Here is a 26,694-nt window from a genome sequence, read left to right on the forward strand (position 1 = left end):
ACGACTCTCTGCAGACGCAGTTTTGGTCTTATTGAATTGTGCTTTTTTAGCTATAAGGAAGGATCCTACCTGTGTGAAATGACCCAAAAGGACGAGAGTAGCACCAATGATAAGAGTTGTTTAAATTCTCTAAATTCTAAGGAAAGGGGCTTCTGTGCTTCCTTTATCTTGGTTAATAAAGGAAACACTGGACAGATGATCTCATCCAACAGTTCTTTGCAGCCACAAATTTCCAAGCAATGCTCAATCATATTCATCCAGTCATACTGATTTATGCAGATGCATATGAGAACAGGATGGTAAGTGTCAGTAGCCTATGACAATGATGTATTTCACTTTTGTGCCCCCCCTTGAAATGAGTATTTCAATACTTATTATACAAATAAGATAAAGCCTCCATAAAACATTAGATGCAATATATATATATATGTAAATATTTTTTTGTAGGTTAGCCATTGAACAGCTTTAGCTTGGTGCTGCAGACACATCTCAGTTAGTGTAAGTGTGGTTGGATTCTCGTCGCAGTCTGGCCAGCTTTTCCTTAGCCCTTACAAATTTCTCTTATCTTTTTTTGACTTCATGCCGTTTTTCAATGAGTTCAAGGAAAAGAATTTAGGAAAAGGTGATGAGAGCATTTTTTGTTTTTGACTATTTGACCAAACTTTGCATGTTGCTCTCCCCCTCACACCTGAATTCACTTTGCTAATGATCACACCTGCCCTATGTCACTCATTACCTCTCTCAGTATATAAGCTCCCACGTTTCATGTCATTTTTCTGATCCTAATCTTTGTTTTATTTATGTATTCATGTGTGTTATGTTCTGCTGATATTTATGTCCATGCCAGTTTTTGCTCTTGATTTGGATTCCCTGCCTCTGCAGTACCTTTTGTTTTATCCAGTAAAGGTAGCTTTCCTTTACCCGTCAGCTTTTGGCTCCTCTCCACCCAAAGACACTGACATATGGCAAAAAACTGGTCGACTAAAGAAGGAGATGCAAGAAGAGCTTTGAAAGTTCTTGGAAAAAACAAATGCCGTGATTGCAGGGGCTAATATGAGGACTTTTCAGGAGAGGAAGAATAAGAATTATCAGCTTCAAACGCCAATTAGCAAGCAGTCACATTAAGCCCAAACGTTTTTGTTTTTTTCTCACCCTGAAGATCTCTATAACTCAATTTTCAGAGCAGGACAGTTAGGTTGCAAGTTGTCACAAGCGCGACACAGTGACTTCAAGTTAAAAATGTATGTAAAATAAGTTCTAAAGTTCCAACATCTGGAGAGATGACAAGCAAATAAACACTCCAGATGGGAGGAAAAAAAAGCAAACTGTCCCTCCGTCTGTGGCGTCGTCGCCTCCCAGCGCTCATCTCCTCCCTGTGATTCAAAAACACGCCAAACGAGTCGGATCAGTCCACTGCAGGAATGGCGGCCGACGGCACACGAACGACGCTTGAAGGAAGTGATGAGTTTCATTCATCCGATTTGGGGTCGTTTCAAGATCACGGGTCTAACATCCCGAAGAGACATGCCCGGGTTACTGTGAAGTACAACAGAAAGGAACTGCAGAGGCGGCTCGACGTGGAGAAGTGGATCGACGAGAGCCTGGACCGGCTGTTCAAAAGTCAGGTCGGTGGACGTTCCCTCAGGCAGCAGGAACAAACTGCTTTGGCTCATGTGTGTTTCACTATTCTGAATCTTGTGCTCCCAATGCATTCCATCAAAACGGTTAAAAAATATGCCATTCTTCTATTATTAAAGAGAAGCTCTAAAATCAAACAAATGACATGAGACAGAAAAGTAGAAATATGAAAGTTATATTTGTGAAGGATGTGGTTGAGATTGTAACAGCACTGAGACTTATCTTCATGTCTCCAGTGATGTACGAGGTGCTGAGGGGTTAGGTGGAGCAGCCTGGTTCTCCTTACAAGGCCAAGCATTCTGTGTACGCAGCGTCCAAGTCTATCTCCTTCTTATAGATGAGTATCTGTCTTGTGGCCTGCTGCCCTTACATGGGCAGCGTGGAATAGAGAGAGGGCTGAATGATGGAAAAGTGGAAGAGGAGCGGATGTGGGGGTGGGGAGACTGTTGTAAGCCAAGGAAGAAGGTAAACAGTGTGACTGCTGAAGTAGCTGTCAGGAGGTTGGAACCTCTCAGGAAGGGGAGAACGCTGTCATTTATTGCAATAATGTGCAGATAAACAAAATTCAGGCAACTGAAGTTCCAAACACGTGTTTCATGCAATACCTGCTCAAGGGGCAAGTGGCCATTTTAATGTTTTGTTTAGTAAAATGCCACCTGCCCCATGACACCACTTGTTTCATTAAGTCAAGTCACACACTGCACACCAGATTTGACTACTTTTTTTTAGGTGAGATGTTCGTGTCTTTTGTGTATGAAGATGAAGATGAAGCTGTGGAGCTGTAGTCCTGGGCGTGACAAGAGCCTAATCACACAGGCGCTCTGCCTGTGGTGTGGGTGGCTGCGGCTACTGTCCCTTCTCTCAGCTAGTACAATGGCTTTTTGTTCAAAAAGAACTGGCCACTGTTGCAGTATTATGCCAACATTATTACTATTCAGCCTCCTGAGCCTGAACTGCCTACAATGTGTGCAAAGTGAATATATGCAGCAGCTTTCAGCAACACTTTTAACTTAAGAGTGTTATTTTACTGTTTCAGAGCGTCTCTGTAAAACTCAAAAATGACGCAGTGCAGAAACTGTACGCCAGAAGAACTCTTCACTCACCTTGTCACAGCTAACTATGTTTATGTTTATGCATTTAGCAGACGCTTTTATCCAAAGCGACTTACAAATGAAGATATAACAAGCGATATAAAAAGCTAACAATAAACTACATAGAAGGAACCCACTAGTCTGACTCTGTCAGAGGTGACAGGGTAGAGATAGGGTGCAGGCATAGAATGAAGTGCAGAAAGACAAAGTGCAAAGATAGAGGGGGTAGGTAAGTACAAGGTAAGTAACTAATTTTGGACTTATTTATATCCTTTGTGTCGATATCTCTCTTCTTACTCTGTTTCGTCTCGGGACATCACCAGGTCACAGTCTCTCTTGTACATTGAAATTCTTATCAACTTCAGCCGATCTTTGAACCAGTTTATAGAAGCAGGTTCACATTTATGTTTCTCTTCTTGTGACTTTAAGGGAACATATAAACAAAATAACATGTATTTGGGTGAATCTTGGGTGGGGCCGTGCACATGTGGGTTATCTCTGGGTACTCCCACAGTCCAAAGACATGCATTTTAGGTTAATTGATTATTTTAAATCCACTGTAAGAGCAAATGTGAGCATGCATGGTCACTTGTTGCATTTGTCTCTGTGTTGGCCTGCAATGGACTGGCGTACCTCACCTCTCACCCAATTGCAGTTGAACCTCGCTTTTCAAATGAAATATTTCATTCTTACTTGATAAACTGATTTTCTGCTTGACTTGAAATCTGAATGTTGTGGTCAACAAATCAAACACAAGGTCCTGACAAGTAAACCCTTCTTCGTGTTGGCATTTCTTATATTTTTTTTTCATTATTCATTAATCACAGCAGCAGTAGGCACTCACAAGTGCAACGCGAGAAACTACCATGACAAAAACAAAATGTGAACATCTGTGAAACACTGCCAGTATAAGCAACAGTTTTACACCATAGCTTTCACAATCATGATCATTAAAGACTTTTCCAGTGGGAGGCCATCATCTATTTGCTCAGTTAAAGCTGGTGACTTCTCTTTTTTTCTTTTTTTTGATAAGGCAGTGCTTGTCTTCCTCTACGTTTTTGTGGGCGCTTGTTTTCAACTCTTACGTGTCCCTGTTTTGACTTTAGGAGAGTGACATGCCAGACGAGGTTAACATTGACGATTTGATCGACCTGCCGAATGATGAGGAGCGAGTCCGAAAGTTGAAGGTAAAAAAAATTTGTTGTACTCCTCATCTCTTTTCTGAGGATTTTTGCATTCGCTGGTGTTTTTTTTTTTTCTTTTGCTCTGAAAGAGTCATTAATCATTACACAGTCCTTGAGATTGTCACTAGAATGTATTATTTAACTGATAATGACAGAATGTTGGTGATAAATCTGTGAATATGTTGCAAGTCTGGTAAAACACTATCATTTTTTTAACAGGGACTTCTTCAAAAGTGCACTAACAACACAGAGGTATGTTTGGACAAAAACCTTTCCTTTCCAAATTCCTATGAACTGGCTGATGATGCACATTACTGATAAGCAAACATATATCCTGAATCTTCACATACACAAGCGTGAACAGCCAAACTGAAATTGCAGTATCTGATCTTTCATCCAACAGTCCTTCCAACCTCCTCAACAATGACTTTCTGTGCTCTCTTGCCTTTTTTATTCCAGTTCAATGCAGAAACAATGAGTCTTTCTGGACTCAGACCACAGCCCTGCTATGGCCTGGTTAGAGATTCAATGACTGGAAAGAAAACATGAAGACAAAGTGTTGCAACATCTTTTCATACTTATACCAGATTTATTAGACAATCATATGGGTTGATGTTCTGAGAATTGTGGATTTCATCTTCCATCTACTGAATTAGAACATAAACTGAATAGTGAGTCTGAACCTAAAATTAGAGCAAGCAAAACTTGCTTGAATGTATATGTGGCTGAGGGAATATTGATTTTCAGACAGACTTGAACTTTTTGAACCTGTCTTTAATATTCACCCTTTCTTATGAAAAATGTTTAGAAAAGTCTTGGAAAAAATCCATTGATGCAGACTAATGTCTTATTCACATAAGGACGTACGGTCAGAATTTATCAAAGACTGGGACTTCTTGCCCTGCCTCTTACTGCCTCTTACCTTGATAAGCTCTAGCCCCCCAGTGACCCTGTTCTGGATTAAGCAGGTTTATGAAATGGATGCATAGATTGATGGGGCGGCTTGTTTTGTCTATGTCTGTTTGTACTGTTACTACAACACATCTGGTCTCAATGTCACAATGATGAACTATTAGCAGTCCAATAGTTAAACAACATGTCAGTCTAATTTAGTTTATTTATATATTATCAGTTCAAAACAAATGTTATTTCAAGGCACTTTAAACCGAGAATAGTTCCATTAGGTGCAGTCCTAATATTTTATCCAATATTTTGTAATTCAGCCAGATTCAAATTAATTGTAATTAAGCCCAGTTTGTTCTCTTTATAGTTCAGGAAGCTATTCGGTCACATCAAATCTTTGCTTTGATTCTACCCCTGTGTGCCGAACATGTAAGGCACAGTGGAGGGGAGATGTGTTATTTAAAAACGTCTCCCAGGACACTCTTAAAGGTCCTCGTCCTCCATCTATGGAATTGTTGGGCCTGTTATTGTGGAAGTTCTTGACCCTACTGAGAGCCTGACGTGACCTGTGCTGTGATTTTTGGGCTATAAATAAACGTGTACAAGTGGAAGAATGAATATTTATTCTATTTATTTGGCACTATTTCTAACTACCTAAGAACTAATGCCGTTTGTTGTTTGACATTTTAATGAGGGACATATGCTTGGTCTTGGAACAAAAGTGGTGGTATACGGATTCGTTTGATCAGTTTTCACAGCAGAGTGAATCCAAATGCTTCTGTATAAAATAGAGTGGATAAACGGGTTCACACAAATGTTATCAGTGTATATAACAGAACAGCTATATAACAGCTTTTCTTGCTATTTGCATGGTTTTAGTGGTGTTGGTAGCGTAGCAGAGGCATTTTCAGATGATTTCTTTAATTTTCCTTTATTTGACCACCTCGTCCCATTGAGATACAAAAACTATTTTTTAAGGAGATATCTGGCCAAGATGGCAACGTAGAGATCAACATGTAAAAACTAAGACTTAAAACATAGTTTGAAAAAAAATGTTTACATTCTGCATACGTACAGTATAAGACATAAAAATGAACGTCCATTTTCAAAGTATTATGGAAAATAACAGTGATCTTTGAGGAAAAACAATAGCATGTTTCTATCAACAGAAAGCCACTGCCAGCAGAACCAGATTTAAGGAGGGTGGATAATAATTCACAATAACTTTTGTTTATGACTAGCGACCCGATGACAGCTGGAATAGGCTCCAGCTCCCTTTCTTGAAAAAGTGTAACAGACACACGCGCACACACAACATTACTGTTTCAGTAAGAGGACACTCACTCAATGACGTGTTTATATGCTTGTTGCTGCTATTAATAACAAAACTCAAATATTCAAATGAATCAGAGGAGCAGAGTTAACTTTAACCAAGTCTCCACCAGATGTGGGAAGTTCAGCCTAATTGTTGTTGTTGTCGTGTCTGGCTACAGTTTATTTATGTCCCCAAAATGCCTCACAATGCAAACACACTTTTGCTGTGAAAGTGAAATATAAAACAGCGTTCAGCCTGGGAAAGTATGAGAAAAGCTCATTGAAACAACTTTAAACTGGCCAGTAAATTCCTCTGGTCACAAACAATAAGAGCTTCGATAAAGAAATGAGAGTCAGTTGTTTCCTATTCTGGATTAACTCTATAATTAATGTTCTCAACGTAAAGTTCCTGAAACTAAGTATTGATAGTATCTCTCTAGAATACTGGCAACAAGATAATAATTATAATAATGATGATAACAAAACTTTATTTCTAAAGTACTTTTCTTACAAAAAATAGACACAAAGTACTTTACATAGCTAATAATATATATACATATAAAACAAACAAAAAAACGGCCACTTTACCCATCCATTTCCCCAAACCACAAGTCCCACATAATACACACACATGCACACAAATATACACAGTATGATGTTCTCTAGAAGCCCTGTCTTAACCCTCATTGACAGTATTGGGGAAAGACTGGAAGTTTAAATAAAAATTGAATAAAAAAAACACTAAGAATGGAATGGAAAAGATTGTATGAAAGACATGGGTTAGATATCAAAACTAATTCATTAATAGTGCAAAAATATAATTGTGTTCAATAAATAAATTGGCAAAACACAAACAGAAAATGATAAATCTAGTTATAATGTAAGAGACTAAGAAGGAAATAAATGTAAGTAACACTGAGCATTATAATCTACTCTACAGGTGATAAAAGCGTGGATCAGTATCTCTGCATTGGTCTGAGAGAGGAACTGTCGCACTCGTGCAATATTCCTTAAATGAAAGAACCTCGTCTTTATGTTTTTAATGTGAGATATAAAATATAAACAATGGAGGATGTGTCCAGAGGTATAGATTTCCTTTTTTTCTATAATGCAAAGAATGAAGGCCTGATCATAAGGAGTAAACCAGGGGAACTAATCAAGCCTTGAACTCAGCCTAAAGCTTTTCAGCATCACCGAATTTCAAACAAAACAAAAATGAACAATGTAGACAAAAAACAGAAAAACTACATTTAAATGATGGCTGAACAGACAAATATGAAAGACTTGTATGTGTCACCTGCTCTTCTGTGTTCATCCTCAGACCTTCATCAAAGAGCTGGTGGCAAAGCTTGAGGGAGTCCACAAGGAAGAAGAGCTGCAGACTGAAGGCATCGAACACCCGGTCATCTGCCACAGCCATCATCGCCATGAGCCCTACCACTTTAACAACCCACAGCAGCACCTCCACCCCACCCAAGGCCAAAACCAGAGGCTCTGATGTCACCCACTGACCTTAAAGACACACACACACACACACACACACACACAGACATAAACTGTTGGACACGAAAACAAAAAGGGTAGGTCATGTTGGCCTGTGTGAGGCGAAGGTCAGAGAAGGATTGAATATACTGCAACACTTCAAAAAGAACTGCTCTCCTGCTGAGAATTAGGTGATTGATATTATAGAAGGTTAAAGAAAAATTGAAAAACGATAAATAGCCAGCCTTGCCCTGTTTAGATGACACAAAATCTCCATCCAAGAGCATCTTTTAAGCTCACAAATGAACGCTTTATCTTGTCTTCACTGAGTGCTAACTTCATGTTGATGACAGGACAGTAGCACATCTCTATGTTGGTCAAAAAGTAACCTTAGACAGCACACCACGGCATGTGACTTGAAGCCTCACTCAACTGGTGGCTACCGCTTGATCGCTCAGCCAGGTTGGTCGGCCACCAACCCCTGGCTAACTTCTTCTCATAGATGCTGTTAGCTTCTCATTTCTTCAGTTCGCCACATTACATCCAAAATAGCTGTACAGTCCCACCGGGCAAGAAACCAGGACTGGTTCCTCCAATATCCTGCGTAAAAGATTTGGGCTGTCTGACCTCAGTTTTATAAGACTGTAGGTGGTCCTCTGCAGAGCAAAGTAGAACCCCCAGCCTTAGCATTCATGGCTAATTTTGCTACTGATATGTCTTGTCACATGTGTTATGGACATGTTAAAAAGGTTAAAACTGAATTTTTAATGCCGGGGGACTTTAATCTTTGTTTCTGGATTACACAAGTTAGTGATTACCTATTGTTTGTGAGTTTTAGGTGCTGGTAGGCAGATTTATTGTAGTTTTACTTTGTCAAAGGAAGGTTCACTATTCACTCTTTCTCATTACACTTTGCTTGGCAAAGCTAACTAGTTCTATCTCTTTAACAGCGTAGAAAAATATTTCCCCCTAATTCTAATTAAAGAGACATGTGACTCTCACTTTTACTGGACTGGAAAAAAAAAGTCACTGCTTTACTCTGTCTTTTTGTCACTCCATGAAATTATAATTGGCTATAAAGGTTCCTCACATTAACTGATGAATGTATAAGAAGGAAAGTAGAATAAAAACACTGATGTGCAATGTTTCATTTTAAGGTAAAGATAGATTTTGAATTGTGTTAGTTAACAGTTACACTATGTTCCACCTTCCACTGAGCACTTCAGCAAGACTGTTAGTTCAGATGCACATTCCTTTATGACTTAATTAACACCTGTTAAAATATGGTACTTATCTGTTGTCATGACTACAGGACATGAACATAGATCCAACACATTTGTTTGATGTGACACTGGAAATTTAATTTTGCACTGCTTAAACATTGTAGCGTTTAATCATATGTCACTGTCATTCATCCCTTCTAATTTTAATAGTGTTACACTTCCAGGCACGTCAGTGGATTCATAAAATTCTGATGCTGCAAAGAGATATCAGTCTTTTGCAGAAAATTATTATTAAAAAGTACTGCTAATAAAATAATTTCAGTCAATGTTCGTGCATTTTGTAGTTTTTTTTGTTTTTTTTTTTAAATACTGTTTTCCAGTTTAGGACGAGTAGAGACGACATGAGTTATTTGAAAGATATCAGATAATATCAGCAGCAGTGGAAGTGTTAAAATGTTTGTTTAAATGAAAAATGAGCAAAAACAACTGGCCTTGCTTTGTCCAGATGCCTCAGAATCCACCCACCAGCAGCTCCAATGTTTACTAAATGAAGTGTTCTCCTACATGGTGTCTCTGGTTGTCTTTGGCAACCTCACGATGGCGACATGCCACAGGTACCGGCCAGAAGAACAAAGCTGGGCACGTAGGAGGATACTTCCATGACTTCCATGAATCTCTCCAACTATCACTGTTCACACGATGGATATTCTTAAGAAATATATTCAAAACTTGAATTAAGTTATCTGGACCTTTCTAAATTGTAAAGCTATTCTTCAATTATTTATCGTATGCTCATTTTTCAGTTTATGTTGAAAATTGCTAAACATCCACCAACACTTAGGGATAATGCTGTTTTCCTGTTTTTCAAGATAAGTCTGTGAGGGTTGGCGCACAGTGTTGGGGAGAAAAGACATCTAAACAGCTTCTGACTGACCTGGAAAAATTTGGACTTTACACTTAACAATTAACCAAAAAAGGCTTTATCGACAAAGAAACACATGATGAAGCCATAGTTTTTCTGTCAAAACTTATTAGATCTTCGTCAGTAGAGCTATTTGGGGATGCAGTGCATCAGAAATGTGTTTCGCATTATCAGAACAGGCCAAAAAGAACATCCAAAAACTTAAAAGACGGGTTTGTAAATGAAAAGATGGACTTTTAACAGACCGGAAAAGGGTCCTGAAATAAATCACTCAGGAAACTTAAGTCTGACAATGCAAAACAAGATGTATAGAATTTAGTTCTTTAAATTCAAGGGTGTTAATTATTCTGAGATTTAGCATTTCAGTTTTTGTTGACAGTGTCTTTTAAATTTCATGTTGATTATTGAGTTCATAGTAGTTAGTGTTGGCATCCATCCATTCATTTTCTATACCCTCTTAATCCGTCGGTCGGGTTGCGGGGGGGGCTGGAGCGTATCCCGACAGTTAACGAGCGAGAGGCGAGGTACACCCTGGACAGGTCGCCAGTCCATTACAGGGCCACACAGAGACAAACGACCACACACACGCTGACTGGTGTTGGCATATTGAACCCAATTTTTTTTTTTTAAAGAGTTCATAATATTGTCTGACCCTCATGGGATGAACCTGAATAATGAACACAAAGAAGTACTATTCATTTTGATTTGAGGCAGTTTGAGGGAGTTTACCACTTAGCCAATTTTTTAAACCACTTAAGCTGGCTAGAATCTGTAATTTCAGTCCAGTTATACACATAGATGAAAGTGAAGCACTATTTTGCTTTATATAAGGCACCTTCTGAACTGTATTGTGGGTAAATTCTTCTTCCCAGACAACTTGGCCGTTAAAGTAAATACAACATAATGCAGTTGTGGGAAGATTTAGTATCTTGTTTTGTCCATAGGCCGTTTGGGATCTTCACTGATTTTTCTTTAAATGTGATTTTGACTATACTGCCTGAGTGACTGAAGAGAATCGAGGAAGTTTTATTTGGTCAACTTCATATTGAAACAGCAAGCCACAAACTTTGGTCCCATTCTTTCCTATTCACATTCCTTGCTTTTCATTTGTGATTCATCCCTACTATGGAACAGAGGATGATGCAGAATGTAACTAAAGAATGATAAATATACATGTCAACTGGTGCTCATTGCAGATTTAGCAGTATCAGTCACTAATTAACAAAATGCATGTTTGGAAGCATTACATAGTTTGCCCAGCAGAGTGCACTGTCAAGTTGATATTCACATTACCACTGGAGTGACCAAATCTAAAGGATATTTGAAGTAAGATTAAACATATTTATGTGGATTTTGCATTTGTTAAAAAAGAAAAATCAAAAAGTCATTCTCACACTCTTTGAACTCTCAGATGTTGACGTCAGCATCCTGACATTAGAAGGATTAAATGCAAGTTGATTGAATGGTGATGGGATGATTAGCACTGTTGCCTTGCAGTATTGAATGTCAGATAAGGCTTCTGTGCACATTTACATGCTCTCCCTGTGCCTGTGCTGTTTCTCTAAAATTATGTCCTGAAGCAATGGCAGTGGAAAGATGATTCTCTATTGGTACCTTACAATGAATGTGTTTATATCTCAGGTTCAAGCATTTTATTGTCTCAGCAGAGAATTTCCATATATATAAATAAAGGTTAGGAACTGGTCTCTCTGCTGCTGAAACCTTTTAACAGCTTAGCCGAATTCAGTTGTATGTACTAATAGGACTCTGAATCACAAAATTAGGAGCAATAAGATGTCAAGCAGAGACTTTTAATGGCACAATATACAGTCTATGCGCTGGTTCTACAGGAGTTTCTCATGCAGTAATAAGTCTGTGTTTGCGGTGAAGCTACTAATCATGTATTTGATAAAGAGAAATTCTGACAGGAGGAATTCTCAGACCCTAATGAAGCACTCAAACATGATGCCATAGGTAAGTGTTTTTATACTGTCCCTGCCATTGTATCCATGTCTGAGGTGTGCTAAGGCATTCAGCAGAATAAGGTGCTACTCAGCTGAACCAACATCCAAAGATTAAAAGAGAACTGACTATGTCATGGATTCTGGGCTTTGTTATATTTGGGTTTGGATTTTGTTCTTTGGTTATTGAACTGATGTCATGTTCTCCTATTTATTTCCGTCCTTGGTTTTATGCTACCCTCCTCTTTTGTGTTTAGTTAGACTTTCCCTGTGACCCTGTTCTGTATTGTAGTTGATGTTTTGTTTTGTTCCATCTTCCATGTAGTATCTGGTTCTTGGTTCTAGTCTGTGTCTGTTTTAGATTATCTGTTATTTCCCATCATTATTCCTAGATGTCCTCAGTTACACTATGTAGTCTTCAGGTAATCATGACACCACCAGCACCCTGATTGCTTTAACTCTCTTGCATCCACTCTCTTAATCACAACTCCTAGGACTTATACTTCTTGGTTTCCTTTGTCCTTTGCTACATATGTACTGCTGCTTATGAGAGGCCCATTCGGTCTAGCTTGACTTTGTGCCCAGCTGTTGAAATGATTCACCAATCTGGTGGTGCCCTCAGTTTAGCTTTTGGTTTAAGAAAGTTTCACTTTTGTTTCCTGGTTTTCATTCTGCTTGTTTTACAAGTGAGAATGAGAAGAGTTAGATGTACAGTTGGACAGATGTTCACAAAACTACAGTAATAAAAGTTTTGATTAGGTGATTGTGTGATGTATCACACAATCATGCTAAAGACTCTCAAAGAGTGAAGAGTTCCATAATGATATTATTTGTGATATTACTGTGTTTTCACACTTGTGTTGCAACATTATTCTGTTTGAACCAATGAAAACAGCAAAACATATTCAGCGAGTTCCAGTGCTCCTTCATTCTTTAGCATAACACCATCTTTTGCCCTACCCGCCTCTCCACGCTGGATGTCAGGGGGGAGCCACAGTCAAGACAGGAATGTCTTGGAGCACCTTGCTGATGTGTTGCTTTGCTTTGGTAGACTCTTTTTGTATTCACATGCATATGTTCTTTGTGGGACATCAGAGCCCTGCTGTGGCTGCTCTGACCTTGAAGCTTTGCATTAAACCAAAGACAACATAGTTGCAGCAGCCCTGATTGTCAGATCAGTCCATATAAAGTCTTCCGCTAAGGAAAAATGAACTGCCGATTGTGTAAGAATGGAAATTCTACTCAAGGCTATTGACAGTGAATCATCATCATAGTTTATTTTCTTTTTACACCAAAAATCTGTCACACAAACACAGAGATGGCATATAATGCTGATAAAAACATAAAACACTGCAGAAGAATGTTCTGTCCTCCTTCTCTGCACAATTGATGCAATTAGTGTAATTATAAGGTTCCCTTGGGTGCGGGTGTGTGTGTCTGTGTGTGTGTGCGTGGGGGTGCAGGACAGGGTAGCGGTGGGGCCTAGAGTCTGTGGTGGAGGTGTTGGGGGGGGGGAGGACGGGACGGGCCTTTCCTCAGGAAAACATATCACCTTCCACCACAATAGAGAGCGTCAGGAAACCGCAGGCAGCCACATTGCTCTCTTGAGTCACCCAGTACTTTTCAGACACACTCTCACCCTCATCAGTCTCTTTCTTTCACACACACACATGCGCACACTTCACAGCCTGGCAGCTCACACAGCCAGCACACTCCAGGATGACATTGTACTGAGACGCAGCAAGGCACTATCATCAGGTAAGTCTGTGCTCTCATTGATGCTTTAACTTTCATTTGGGAGAATTGATTTATTCAATCAAGTGAACTGTTTGGTTCAGTCATGATTAATATTTTTGTTAAAATTATTTTTTGACGGTTGATTTGTGTTTGTATGATTTACACCTGTCTATTTAAACTAATATTTGCAGTATTTTCTACCAAGCCATATTTTTTTACCACTTTTTTTACCACTTTTTTTGTTATATCAATTAAAAAAACTCGGATGAAGGATAGTTAGTCACCATCCTGGTTTTTCAACTGTATATTATATGACCTTAATGAAAGCTGCTCATCTCAACTGCTGTCTGTCCATGTGAGATATCTGATTGATAGAAAAGAGGAAAGTTTGAAGAACATGAGAAAACATGGAAAAAAAAAGATAATATGATACATTAACAAACAAAACATCATAAAAGACACAAAAATGGAGAACATGTAGATCTTTTGTCACCTCAAAATTTCATGGATTCAAGGTGTATGATCATTTAACAAGTCTAATGATACGCTGTTCAACGTTTGAATCAAATCAGTGACAAAGTCGGAAACAAAAACGATACGTAACATTTACTTTAAGCTTTCAACAAAATAGTTTAGGAACAGATGATTTCCATTAGCTGTGTCTCTTTGGTTCGTCATTGACATATTTCTGCTTCTATATTGCAACTGAATTATTGAAGTGAAAATGATTGCCTTCCTTAATACAACACAGAGGCCAGTAGTTATTCTGACTATCTTGAAACAGGCTTCTCAGCTGACGGCAGCAGAGGAATGTGTGGTTATACAAGTCGGCTTCCAGGTGTGCATACATATCTACAATGCAGATAAAGCACTGTGGAACATAAAAGGAAAAGAATATAGGTGATACAGCTGCTTAAATGCTTAAATGTGATATCACAAAGGTGGGCATTAGTATATTGATGGTCATTGTGTTTAATATATTAAAGCTAATTCTATATAAAACTCACTTTTCACATCTGTAGTTTTTTCAGGTTTAGATGACGTCAAAATTCATTTACTGAACCTAAGTCGCATTAAGTTTTAAACACTGTTTTTCTTCAGAAGAAAAGATAAGTCTCAGATGTCCATATGAAACTGATCACTGAAACTGTTTTTCCCTTTCCTGTTCATATCAGCGCCCTTCTTTTGTTCTTCCACCTTAATCTATGAGGACAAAATGTCCTTGTTTCATATCTAATGCAAGATGTATAAGATATATTTGAAGCTATTATGAGATGCATCTCTCTTGTTTTGCTCTGGAAGATTATTTGTGGGAGAAATGGCCACAGAAAAATAAAGTTAGGGCAAATAAAAGGCCTCTCAGTGTACATGCATGCGTGTGGGTATTAGTTTTTGATGGACTAAAAATATCCGAATCTGTCCTTTGAGGTCTGCATCACTCCCTCTTGATGCTTTATGGAAGCGTGTGAACCCAGTGGTATGTTGAGTTGTTAGTCAGTCAGAGGACATGCATTGTTTGTTTAATTAGACAACAGGTAATTAATTATATCATACTGAAAACAACAGGCTGGTCAGGAGCCAAGAAATAATTAGGTTATAACAAAAAGTTATAACAAAGAGTGATTCAAAAATATATATATATTTTTTTTTGGTGCAGCTGTTGGTTAGCAAAGTCACTTCACAGCAAGACGGTTCCCTGGACCTTTTAGTGTAGAGTCTGCATGTTTGCATGCCTGTGTGAGTTTCCTGTGAGGCTCCTGTTTCCTCCCACAGTCCAAATACAAGCATGTTGAATTAATTGGTGATTCTGAAATGGCTTTATTAGTGCTAGTCTGCACCCTATTGTCTGCCTTTGTGTTCAGCCCGTTCTCAAGGCAAATCATGAAGTAGTCGCAAAGCACAATTCTTTGTGCTCGTGCTGATGAATCGAGGTTTGGTCGTGTTAATAGACTTTAGACTGTTAACTTGTCAAGATAGGTTAGTTTAACAGATCTCTGCATATTAACCTAAAGAAAGAAAAACAGAAAGATCAGCCTCTCATCAAAGAATTCTTACAGAATCACTGCATTTTACTTAGAAACAGAACATCCTGCTTCTATTTTCATGTAAAACATCTAATTCAAATCATTCAGAGGGAAAAACATACAAAGAAGTGCCATTGCTGTGGATAATATCCTGTCTGTCAGGAGCAGGTGAATTTAGTCGACACAAATATTTTTCTTTTCACAACATAATGTTTATAGAAAGTTGAAGTTTATCATTTGATGGAACAGTGATGTTTTGAATACATATTTCCTGTTTTCTTAGTGAAGGACATTACGCAACCAGCGTATGATAGGAAGCTTGGATTTATGTTACATAAATCATCTGAGTGCAATAATTTCATTAGTTATATTATCAGCCACATTTCTCAGGAGATTGTAGCTATATCTTTTCTTAAATAACAGTATTACAAAATCATATTGTACATTTTGTTAGGTACCAAAAAGTAGAAAAAATGTATTAATTCAGAGGTTACCAACTAAATGTCTGAAATTTAAACAATAATATGAATTATGCTTGTCTGAACAGATCGGCTGCATCTTACACATTGTTTTTGTTTTGCAGTTTGTTAAAGTATCTGTTGCAATCATGCCCATTCTGAAAAAGCTGCCAGGAAGATCCAAGAGCTGCCAAGAGTTTCCCAGGGTGAATGGTGAACTGATCCTTCCCCGTCTGGACTTGGACCTAAGAGACTTGAATGATCTCAACGACCTGAAGGAGCTGAATGACCTGAAGGATCTGAACAAGAATCTAAACCCCTTTGAGGATGTGGACCTGGACGAAGACGAGAGGAACGAAGGGGATATGGACCTCATCATGGGGGAGGTCAGAGGTAATCTCCAGCTCAGGTCCTCCCGTGATGGAGAAGAGGAGGAAAACGAGGTGAATGCAGAGAGGCATGGAGCGGGGAATCCTAAAGGGAAGCCGCTCAGGGGGACATTGGAGAGGATTTGTGGAGTGTCACCACTGAAAACCCTCGGAAAACTAGGGAAGGGGCTTCGCATATCAGGACGAAATGTGTGGGGACACAACTCCCCCCACTACAAGTCTGGAGACTCAAATACCCTCCCAGCAGAGAAGGAGAAAAGGAAAGGACTACGAAGAAGCTCTGAGGGGATAATGACCCTGCTTCGGTGAGGAGGGATGGGGAAAAGGAAGAGTGTATCTTGCATGAGTTTAACTGCTATGTGTGTTGGAAATTTAATGAATTTAGAAGTCTGCCATTCTTGTTGAGTGTGGACAGAAAAAAATATGATACCTTTGATTAAGACAGTGTCAAAGTGTTGTGTTAGCCTGGTGTTGATGATCATTTTGGTATTGAAAGGACATATTAATATTGTGTTGATTCTATACATATGATAATATCATGACTGTATCCCAGTTGATAAGATTAAAACATTATTGAATGCAGGATTTTTTAAAAAGTTTTTAAAGTTTGAATTTAATTTAACAGCCAGAAAAGGGGAAAACTGCAAAACATTTTTCAAATTTTCTACTGATATATGACTATAGATCATTTAGGCCACAATAATGTGAAAAAAAGGGGAAATTAAATACTTTATACATTTTTTATCAGAACAATATTGTTTCTGTTAAGGTCTCCGCTACATCCAAGCACCCATCCATTCATTGAGCCATCCAATAAAACAAAATAAAATAGTGGGGAAAGGTTATTATGATGATAAAACTATAGTGCTAATATCAACAAAGTAACCTCCCTCAGTCCCCAGAGTCCTATGGCAGAGGGGGAATAACAGAAAATCTCTTTTCCCCTTCTCTGGTCTGTAATAGATCTGCATATTCTTTGCTTGGTTCCTCAGGGCTTATGTAATATGCTATGGCAAGTTGTTGATCTACAGAACCTCTTTTGTTATTCGCAGACTTGTTGTGTAATTGCTGTGCTCAGTGAATGGGACTATTTTTATCTGAGGTGGCCATTCTCTACAGCAGTTTTGCAGATGTGTGTGGCATTCCATCCATAGCTGAAGCTAGCTTTCTGTACAGTACAATACAAACCCAGTGCAGCCTGATTATTCCTGTTCTTTTTCAAAGTCCCTGAAGAGACTCTCAATAATGTTATCATTATCTTCTTTATTGATGCTGTGAATGCTGTGCAGCTTTACCGGTCGGCGTAAGGAGGAGCGCAGAGAAAGTTTGCCCTGTGGGGATCTGAGCGCAGTCAGCGAGGTGGATGGATCCAGGCGAGCCTCCTTCCTCAGAATTGTCAGCTTGGGCAAGCTGAAGTGTGAATCCATCTCAGACAAGGGATCCCAAGAGGCAGAGGAGGAAATTGTGGAAGAAGAACCAGTGGTCAAAACCAGAGAGCCCCTCTCAGGTAATGTTCATGAGAAAAAAACCCATTCATGTCTACTTATCAGCTGGCCAAGAGAATTTTTGTGAAAATTTTCCATTACTTTAGAGAATTTTGTTTTTCCTAGTAAAGCTTACATTGTACTTCCTCTCAGTCCAAGACAATTCTCTGATTAGGCTTAGAGGTCCCCAGATGCCTGTGCTACTATGGTCACTCACCAGCAGACTGGCAAACCAGGATATGACCATACTTCCTCCTGCCTCTTAAAGTTCAACCAGGCTACTCTTCACATTTCCCACAGGGAACGTTACTAGAAACAGAGGAATGTACAGAATGTGCAAGAAATAGCCTGGTTTGTTGGTCATACACAGGAACAGCTACTCAAGAGCCATAGGAATAGAAAATGCCCTTTGATGCATTTCTTACTGAACTATCCGTCTTGGGACTGTTTAAAGTAAAGCTTTCCATTTTTGTACTTGCTACCAACAGTTCTGGAGATCCTACAGCTGGTCAACCACAGGGATCTTCTCCTGGCTGACACGCACATACAGGAGCTGGAGCGAGAATGTGAGCTGCTGTCGCTGATACCGACTGCAGCTTCTCCCACCCTTACCCCTCCCCTGTGTCCCAGCACCCCACCAGGCCTGATTCCTTTCTCATCCTCATCACTAGATGAGTCCCTCAGCTCCAATGCAACACTGGACTCAAGCAGGAGGAAGGCAAAGGATGTGGAGCTCTTGTATGAAGCCCTGCAAAAGGAGATGTGGGATGTAGTACGTGAGTCCCTCCGCCAGCCCAGCGCTGGCCCCAACCTTGGTCTGGTGGTGCTAGTAATCCAACAGGAGGAGCACGCTGATGCTGCCTGGGCTTTGCGAGAGGAGACCAAGCCGGAGCGAGAGATCCCTCGCATCCAGCCCAGCCAGCGTCCCCGATGGCTGAAGAAGAAGTGGAGGCAGGCAGTGGCAGAGGCTGCGGACTGGAGCCTGCCTCATCAGGTGGACACCCAGGCAGGCCAGCTGGCCTCATACCTGGAGCGGCTGAGGTGTCGGATGGTGGATGACCTGGATGCAGCCAGGAGGAATGCTGTATCCATTTACCCAGAGGAGTTTGCTGCCTTCCAGGTGTATGTAGAAAGTTACCATCGAGCTGTTGGCAAACGTCTTCGGACCATTACCAGCGGGCCGCTGCAGATCACAGACGTCTACTCACTGCTGGACTGGTTCTACAACATCTACAATAGGTTGGTGATGACATAATATTTACTAAACGCTCCAAGACAATAATAACATTGCCTCACATTTCACATTTATTTTTCATTCTCTATAAGGGATGTCCTGGGAACAATTGGCACCGCCACACCTATTAATTACTCTACACTGGACCCCATTCTGTCTCAAGAGACGGTGGACAGGCTGGAAGAAGACTGCATCAGTATAGTCAGGGTGAGAGAATGAGCTTTTACATGTCAATCCCTCGGAAAACCTGAATGGTGGAATCATTTTCGATGTAAACTCTACTTTTCAGGATAACGTTACAACAGAGCTGATCCAGGTTCTGGATGAAGAGGAGAGACGATGGGCGCAGAGTCTACACATAGAAGAGTATCAGTCGCTATTAGCACGCTCAGTGATTCAGGTACAGTTTCACAGCCACTTGTAAACTTCAACCATAACTTGGCTGAATTTCTTCCTATGAAAGTACAGCTCCATCATTACCGATATATCTAACACTTTCAGAGGTTGAAGGTGGACTTGGACAGATCCACATCTGTGAGTCAGTTTCTCGGTGCAAGAGTGGCTCGCTGTAGTCTCATTGGACTGGCTGACTTTCTATACAAGTGAGTGCATGTTCGAAAGGAAAGCAGTTTGTTTGAATTTAAAATGTACTGTAGTTCAGGATAAATTGCGATTTAGTTTGTTTAGAAGTCCATCAGTTTGTATTATTCAAAATATGCAAAACGAATAAAGGTTGTGTCTCTATTCCACTGCTGGCAAAATTGTCAGATAATCTTTGGTTGCGAGCATTGTTTGAAGTCATGTTCAGATATGAAGTGATTATTCCATGGTGACATTAGGGGTGTGCTCACATTTGAGAGGTTTATTCTAATTGTAATGGACCCTGTTGGGTTGCTCTAATAATGTAGATCATTTGATTGATCATTAGAATAAATGATAACGAACTCTGGTGAGGTTCAGTTGAAATATTAACAAAGGCAGAGACAAATATTTGATTCTTTACTGAAACCTTATCTAATCTAACTAATGAGAGGAGCTGTGCTGGTCATTACAGTTTGGTACGGGAGTCAGAGTCACCGTTAGCTTGCAGCATTTCTTTATTTGTGTTTGCAACACAGGCCTTCGTTATGCTATTTTGACTTTATACGTTACTAGACTTCTTGTGACATGTCACCTGGTAAAAAAAATACTTCCATATAGTCAATTCAAGTTATTTAGGAAGCACATTATCCCAACATACATCATTGTTTTGGAAGCTTGTAAGTTCCGTCAACAAAACACATGGCATCAGAGAAGCCATCAAATCAAGCTGGGACCTTTTCCATAAGTTCTTTATCAGGCATCTGTTGGTGTGGACAAGGACTAATTTCTGCTTGCTCCGAAGTGTGAATGCACCATAGATATAATATACTGTAATTTGGCACTGATGGCTCTGTTTAATCTATTTTGCAAAATGTTTGATTCTGCATGATTTCAGTTTCCAGAGAAAGGTGGAGATGTTTCATGACACTCAGGCAGAATTTGGAGACAGAGGTGATGGATACGTTTCCAGGACAATAGCTCTGGTCAACTGCTGCCCTCCCCTCAGGTCAATTAATAATAATGGCAACATTATTTATCTGAAGATTATTAGAAAGTAAAAAAACTAAAAGTTGCACTTGATATTTCTTTTGTAACCTACAGGACCTTCGTGGAGCGTTGCAGGCAGTGTGATCCACAGGGCAGCGAGGAGTCGGCGCAGAGAGCCAACTCCTCCCTTGACAGGATCATAAACCAGTCAGTGAGGGTGCTGACTGACAGACTGTTTGAGCATATCAGGGTCAGTAAACCAATTTAATCTAAGTTCTTAAAGCTTTAAAATATACAATTGTGTGACTTTTTCAACAGCCCACTAGCTTATTGTTAGCGTTGAAGTTAAAGTTAGCTGCATTGTTATATCCTCATTTGTAAGTCACTTTGGATAAAAGCGTCTACCGAATGCTTTAACATAAACACATAAACATGAACCCTACTTGTAAAAGTAACAGAGAAATATGCATTTATGTATTGCTCTGGTCCAATACACATAATAGAGAGAAGAACAGTATCACAGCTAAATGAGCAATTCTAGTTGGAACAACTTTGCATATAGATATATTTATATTGGCAGGGAAACGTGAAATAGGTGCAGCAATTTATTGAAACGTGCAAACACAACAGGTGAAAACACATCAGGTAAGAACAAAGTTTGTTACAGTTCTAACAAGCTTCACCTCAGCCTGAACCCTCTTAGAGAAGCTTTCTTTTAATTTCTTTAAGAGGTCTTCAGGAAAGGTCAGATACAAGCTGAAAATGAGAGAAAAGTCCACTTCAAAAGAAAGTTTAGCTTCTTTTGAAGCAAGATATAAAGAAATGAGGGGTGGTTCAAAACTTTTGCACAGTGTGTTGCAGAAAAATGAAATCATGTAAGTACCGTACCACATTGCACTAATACTGTTATCTGATCATGATCTGTTGTGGTTGCAGCCTTTCTTCGACAAACTGATAAAGAGAAAATGGCTGAATAACACAGAGGCCTTTGAGGCAATTGAAGCGAGCATCAAACAACACTTTAAAAAGTTTAAAAGGATGGATCCTCCTCCATATCAGGTAAAAAGCTTAAAAAGTTTGACATAACTAAGGTGGTGACTAACATGTTTAAGCACTCTGCTGGAACTGGTTGAAGGTTAAATGTGGCAGATCATTACCTTTTGTTATGACTGGCAGACGCTGGTGGGTGAGGTGCACAGGCGGGTCCTGGTGGAGTATGTCCGAGCCATCATGCGAGGACGGGTCATTTGCACATCCTCAAAGATGAGGAAGAGGGTGGCTTTCCGCCTGCAAGATGAGGCCAAACAGCTGAAAGGACTTTTTAAGGATCTGGTGAGTCTGGCCTTTACATCTTTGATTTAGACCCACATTCTTTAGAGCAACAAAGAGCCTGAAGAAAAAAGGATCCAAAGCATCCAAGAATCCTCAAGCTGCTGATTCTTAAAAACAAAGGTTAGTTGATCAGGGAAATGAAGAGTCTGGTGGCTATGAATGGAACCTGACCCTTGAACTTCCTAGGTCAGGAATAACCCAGACAGTGTTGATACAGGAGTGAGCAATGAAAAATGGTTGCCATCAGTGAGATGGAGATGGATGAACCAGGCTTACGTTAGCACTTGCCAAAAAAGGGAAGAGAGTGTATAACAACCTGGACTGACGGCGTGGCATTTGCCCCCATTCTGTGTGCGAGTTCAAACAAGTGTCTGTCACCTCGGCTGACAACAGGAAGCTGCTGTGTTTGGAAGGAACTTCCTGTTCCTGTCAGCTGGCCGACTTTGATGTGGCTCAGAGATGGCCTTGATGGCCTTTCTTACCAAGGAGCGGAATAGAGTTTCTTTGGAAACTGGGAACTTTGAGGCAGCAAGAGGATGAGTTTCTAATGGCTGTCTAAAAACAATGATATTATTTTTAGTGAATGTCAGTGCAAAGAATTCTGCTTTCTAGTTCCTGAGAAATTGACAGAAAAACAAAAAACTGGGAAAACAGTCCTGTGGAGTGAATTAAGAGTTTGGCCTCTGGTCTGTAGAGGCATTAATCTGCGTTTCCTCTGAATGTGTGCTCTTTGACTGCTTGTCATGCTTTATCTGGAAAACATCCATCAAAACTGAAGAAGAGGACATTTGGATGATAAGCAGTTGGACATAACACATACCAACACGCTTCACGTTTAGTTAAGCAAACATGATAAGCAGTTTAATGTTTTCAAGGTTTTAAGAACTCGCCACACACTAACAATTCTTTTTCATCTGCCTGCATCAGGAATCTAACTCCTCCTGGTTGGACAGCATCATCTGCCACCTAGCTGACATCATTCTCCTGGAGGACACTCCCTCCATCCAGATGGAGGTGGCTGTCCTGGTGAAAGAGTTCCCAGACATAAGGTGAGGCTTAGTCACAAATTAACAGTGGTAAAATGATAATTTTATACAAGGAAGCAACTACAAAAACAGATCTTCTGTGCAATGCTCTCCCAAAGGTCCTATTTTATTTTATGCTTATTGCTACACATTCACTGTGTTGTTATTGGCGCTGAGCCAACAAAAGAAAACGTAAGACCATGTATGTTTTTTTTTTCGTTTTTTTTTTTTTGTCACAATGGATCAAAACAAGGAAAAGGAGCACGGAAACATATCTGCATTAACTTTGCTATTTTTGGAGAGCAGTGAGACTCTGTTTTGAGAATGGATGAGGCAGAGAGGCCTCTGGGGTGGAGGGTGGGGGGTAGTCGCAACTTGTTTGTGCACAGATTAAGACTCAGGTGACGGTTGGCAACTTATAACCGCATATGACGCATTACCCTCCGAGGAACAGACAGGAAGCTGCTGCCGAATACTTCCTGTTCCTGCCACCCTGCAGGAGACAGACTGGTGCCACACTTGGAATTAAAAATGGGGAGGTGTGGAAGAGGAGAGCAAACACAGCACTTCAGAACTGTACATGTGCTAACTCACCGCAAGACTCCCCCTTTTGTTTACTGAATGGTATCCCAGGCCAGTAATTCAGAGGATCAAAGCATGCCGACCTTCCTTGAGTTTTATGGATGCCACATTTTACTGCAGCAGCATACATTCCTGCACACGGGACAGTGCAAACACATGTCAGTCCTTCCAATCTGCAAATTTCCTCACTATTCAGTCACGTGTCTGAACTGACAAAAGCATTTTATAATGATTTGTAAAGAGCCAGAACTAGATATTTTGAATCCTCATTTTGTAAAGTCATTCCCAAATATGTGTCATATTAAAGGATTAATTTAACGAATTAGCATAAGTGGTGATTTGATAGATTTATTCCTGAAGATAGAGTATAAAAGTAGTATAAGAGTAGAATTGAAAGGTTCAATTGGTAATGGACAAAATAGGCATAGGCTAAAAAAATAGTTAGGTGAAATGCAGCCAATCTACCACAGATTTTTAGAAATATCAGCGTAAACATTTTAAAAAAGTGGGTTAGAGTTAGTTGTTGGATTTTTGTTAGAGGAATGTAATCCTATTGTTTTACTGATGTAGCTGCTCAACAGTCCTAGGTCTTCTTTGTTGTATTATAGGTTTCATGATGTGCCCAAATGTTTTAATTTGGTGAAGTCTTGACTGTAGGCGGGCCAGTCCAGAAATCTGACTTTTTTATGATGAAGCCATGCTTCATCAAGTTTTTTTGAAAAAGATATTGTCTGAATAGGAGCATATGTTGCTCTAAAACCTGTATATATTTTTTAGCACTGATCACAGATGCGAAAGTTTTCAGTTCCATAGGCACAAAGCACCCCCATACTATCAGAGAAGCAGGCTTTTGAACTGAGTGCTGATAAAAAACCAGATGGTTCCTCTTCTCTTTAGCCTGTTGGATACAGTGTCCGTGTTTTCCAAAAATCATTTCAAACTTCGATTCATCTGACCACAGAACAGTTTTTCACTTTGTCTCAGTTCATTTTAATTTAGCTTTGGTTCAGAGAAGATGGCAGTGTTCCTGGATCAGGTTCACATTTGGCTTCTTCTTTACATGAAAACCAGCATTTGTGGATGGCATGGTGTTCACAGACAATGATTTCTGGAAGTGTTCCTGAGCCCATGCAGTGATTTCCAGGATAGAATTGTGTCTGTTTTTCATACAGGGCACAAAAATTACAAGAATCCAATATTGATTTTCAGCCATGTCCCCTTGCACACAGAGATATCTCCGGATTTGCAGAATCTTTTGATGATACTATGTACTGTAGATAAAGCCTTCGCAATTCTCTGTTGAGAAATATCATTCTGGAATTACTCTACAATTTGCTGACACAGTATTTTGTAACCAGTATTTTGAACCTCTACCCATCTTTACTTCTGAGAGACCTCTTTAAGATACTCTCTTTATTCCAAATCATGTTACTGACCTGGTGCCACTTAACCTAATTGGTTGCAACATGTTCCTCGACATGCAAAATAATGGTTTGTGAGATTGTTTTTATTTCCATTTGACACTGTCCATTCCACAATCTATCAGAAAAAGTTGGATTTAAATGGTTATATTTTTATTTGAAAACAAGCTGTCCTTATAAGTTTCTGTAAAACTCGTCATCATCAAATATGCCCTATCAGTCACCCCACAGATGACACGGATAGAGCTGACTCTTACTCAGAGTGTTGATGGGCATTGACGACACCAGACAGACCAAAATTCCATTAACACCATTCAACGCCTTTTTCCTCCTTGTATTCTTCCACTCCACAGGAAGAAGCATGTCTCCACCCTGCTGAATGTGCGAGGCATGATGCGGCAGGCGGAACGACAGGAGATCCTCAACATTGTCAAAGACTTTGAATGCAGCGGTGTCCTTATGTGCCGGGACCACGCCCTCTTTTCTGACATCCCCATCACGTCCGAGGTGCACTGCATCAGCCTGGGTTTCCTGCGACTTGCCATGAAAATCTCCAACTGGTTCTCAGAGCACCGGCCGAGGCGAAACGGCAGGAAAAATGCCAGAAACACAACGACTCAGCATGCTGAGAACATGGAAGACATAAATAAACTTCACATGGAAGAGTAGGTCTTTGTGTGAGCAGAGCAGTCACAGATATACTGTGAAGATACTAATGAGATGTACATGCACCTTGACCAAAAAGTCACATCACTGATACCAAATATTGTTACCAGCCACTTAGAGAAACTTGACCTCAGGTACTGCTTGTACTTTACATGCTCATTGACATTTTTCCATCTCCACAGATGCATTTCTTAAATGTGAAACAGACCATGAAATGCAAACCATAAATTTCTGACGTTGACCAACACATATAGAGAAGTATTCAAGTGGTATACAATATTGTCATAATATATCTTTTTTTTTAGTTCTATTCCTCCACAACACTGCAGAAATAACTTCTAAAAGATGCAATGCAATAATTATCTACCAATTCAGACTGTATATCCTCATTCTCTGGTATGTAGTGCATTTGTATAGTACTGTTCAACAGTTACAGACGTGTTTAGATTCTTATCCATAACGCAATACCATCTGCAACATGATCTTATCTAACTTCACTCTGCAGCAGGACACTAAGCTTGAGAATCATAAAAAAACTCTCTTTAGAGGAAAGAAGAACTAAGAGTCCTGCAACAGATGGGCTGGACCCCTCAGAGCCATCGTGGATTCAATATGAGATTTTATGAAGAGACAGAAGATAAGGAGAAAGCTTAAGTTCACCATATATTTTAAAGAACTGTGGCAAGCTCTCCAATAAGCTTGGAACAGCGAGAGTTGTGTACAAATGTACCAATTAGACATGGTGCTGTTTTAAAGGCAAGATTGATTTATATATATTTTTTATTTACTGCACTTTGCTTGAAGTTAACTTTATGAATAAAAACTATTACTTGCTTTATTACTTGCTTTATTCTTGAGAGCATCCTCACTTTGCTTTGGTGCCTAAAGAGAGGAAATGAAAATGAGTTGAACTCTCACTGTGAAATGGATCCATTGCTGGAATCACAATAAAAGCCCATTGACTGGGTAGACTAAACAGATTCAAATGTTCTGTCATTTTGGGTTGAAATGTTGTGTTTTGTTCCGCTGGTGATAAATTTCATGTCTATAGATTT

The 26,694-nt window shown here is 39.7% G+C and overlaps 2 protein-coding genes across 2 annotated transcripts; both read left to right on the forward strand.

The window, feature by feature from the left end:
- Positions 1-1,385: 1,385 nt before the first annotated feature.
- On the forward strand, positions 1,386-7,811 carry ppp1r14aa (protein phosphatase 1, regulatory (inhibitor) subunit 14Aa). The gene is made up of 4 exons (XM_072375220.1): positions 1,386-1,625; positions 3,836-3,916; positions 4,133-4,165; positions 7,452-7,811. The coding sequence occupies exons 1-4, from the start codon at positions 1,422-1,424 to the stop codon at positions 7,626-7,628; spliced, it is 495 nt and encodes a 164-aa protein (XP_072231321.1). The 5' UTR covers positions 1,386-1,421; the 3' UTR covers positions 7,629-7,811.
- Positions 7,812-13,275: 5,464 nt separating this feature from the next.
- Positions 13,276-26,619, forward strand: exoc3l2a (exocyst complex component 3-like 2a). Its single transcript, XM_072375507.1, has 13 exons — positions 13,276-13,476; positions 16,063-16,631; positions 17,616-17,833; positions 18,299-19,049; positions 19,137-19,251; positions 19,334-19,444; positions 19,546-19,646; positions 20,522-20,632; positions 20,728-20,863; positions 21,550-21,672; positions 21,790-21,945; positions 22,873-22,994; positions 25,327-26,619. The coding sequence occupies exons 2-13, from the start codon at positions 16,087-16,089 to the stop codon at positions 25,640-25,642; spliced, it is 2,805 nt and encodes a 934-aa protein (XP_072231608.1). The 5' UTR covers positions 13,276-13,476; positions 16,063-16,086; the 3' UTR covers positions 25,643-26,619.
- Positions 26,620-26,694: the final 75 nt, after the last annotated feature.

Source organism: Leuresthes tenuis, unplaced genomic scaffold (assembly GCF_036924035.1).
Source record: "Leuresthes tenuis unplaced genomic scaffold, fLeuTen1.0.hap1 SCAF_21, whole genome shotgun sequence".
In the NCBI taxonomy this organism is placed as follows: Eukaryota; Metazoa; Chordata; class Actinopteri; order Atheriniformes; family Atherinopsidae; genus Leuresthes; species Leuresthes tenuis.

Excerpts from the sequence above, each read along its gene's own strand:
- ppp1r14aa (XM_072375220.1), top strand. The coding sequence starts at position 1,422 with ATGGCGGCCGACGGCACACGAACGACGCTTGAAGGAAGTGATGAGTTT. Across the intron at positions 1,626-3,835 it reads ACCGGCTGTTCAAAAGTCAG|GAGAGTGACATGCCAGACGA; the intron begins GTCGGTGGACGT and ends TTTTGACTTTAG. Across the intron at positions 4,166-7,451 it reads AGTGCACTAACAACACAGAG|ACCTTCATCAAAGAGCTGGT; the intron begins GTATGTTTGGAC and ends GTTCATCCTCAG.
- exoc3l2a (XM_072375507.1), top strand. The coding sequence starts at position 16,087 with ATGCCCATTCTGAAAAAGCTGCCAGGAAGATCCAAGAGCTGCCAAGAG. Across the intron at positions 17,834-18,298 it reads AACCAGAGAGCCCCTCTCAG|TTCTGGAGATCCTACAGCTG; the intron begins GTAATGTTCATG and ends TGCTACCAACAG. Across the intron at positions 20,864-21,549 it reads GACTGTTTGAGCATATCAGG|CCTTTCTTCGACAAACTGAT; the intron begins GTCAGTAAACCA and ends TTGTGGTTGCAG.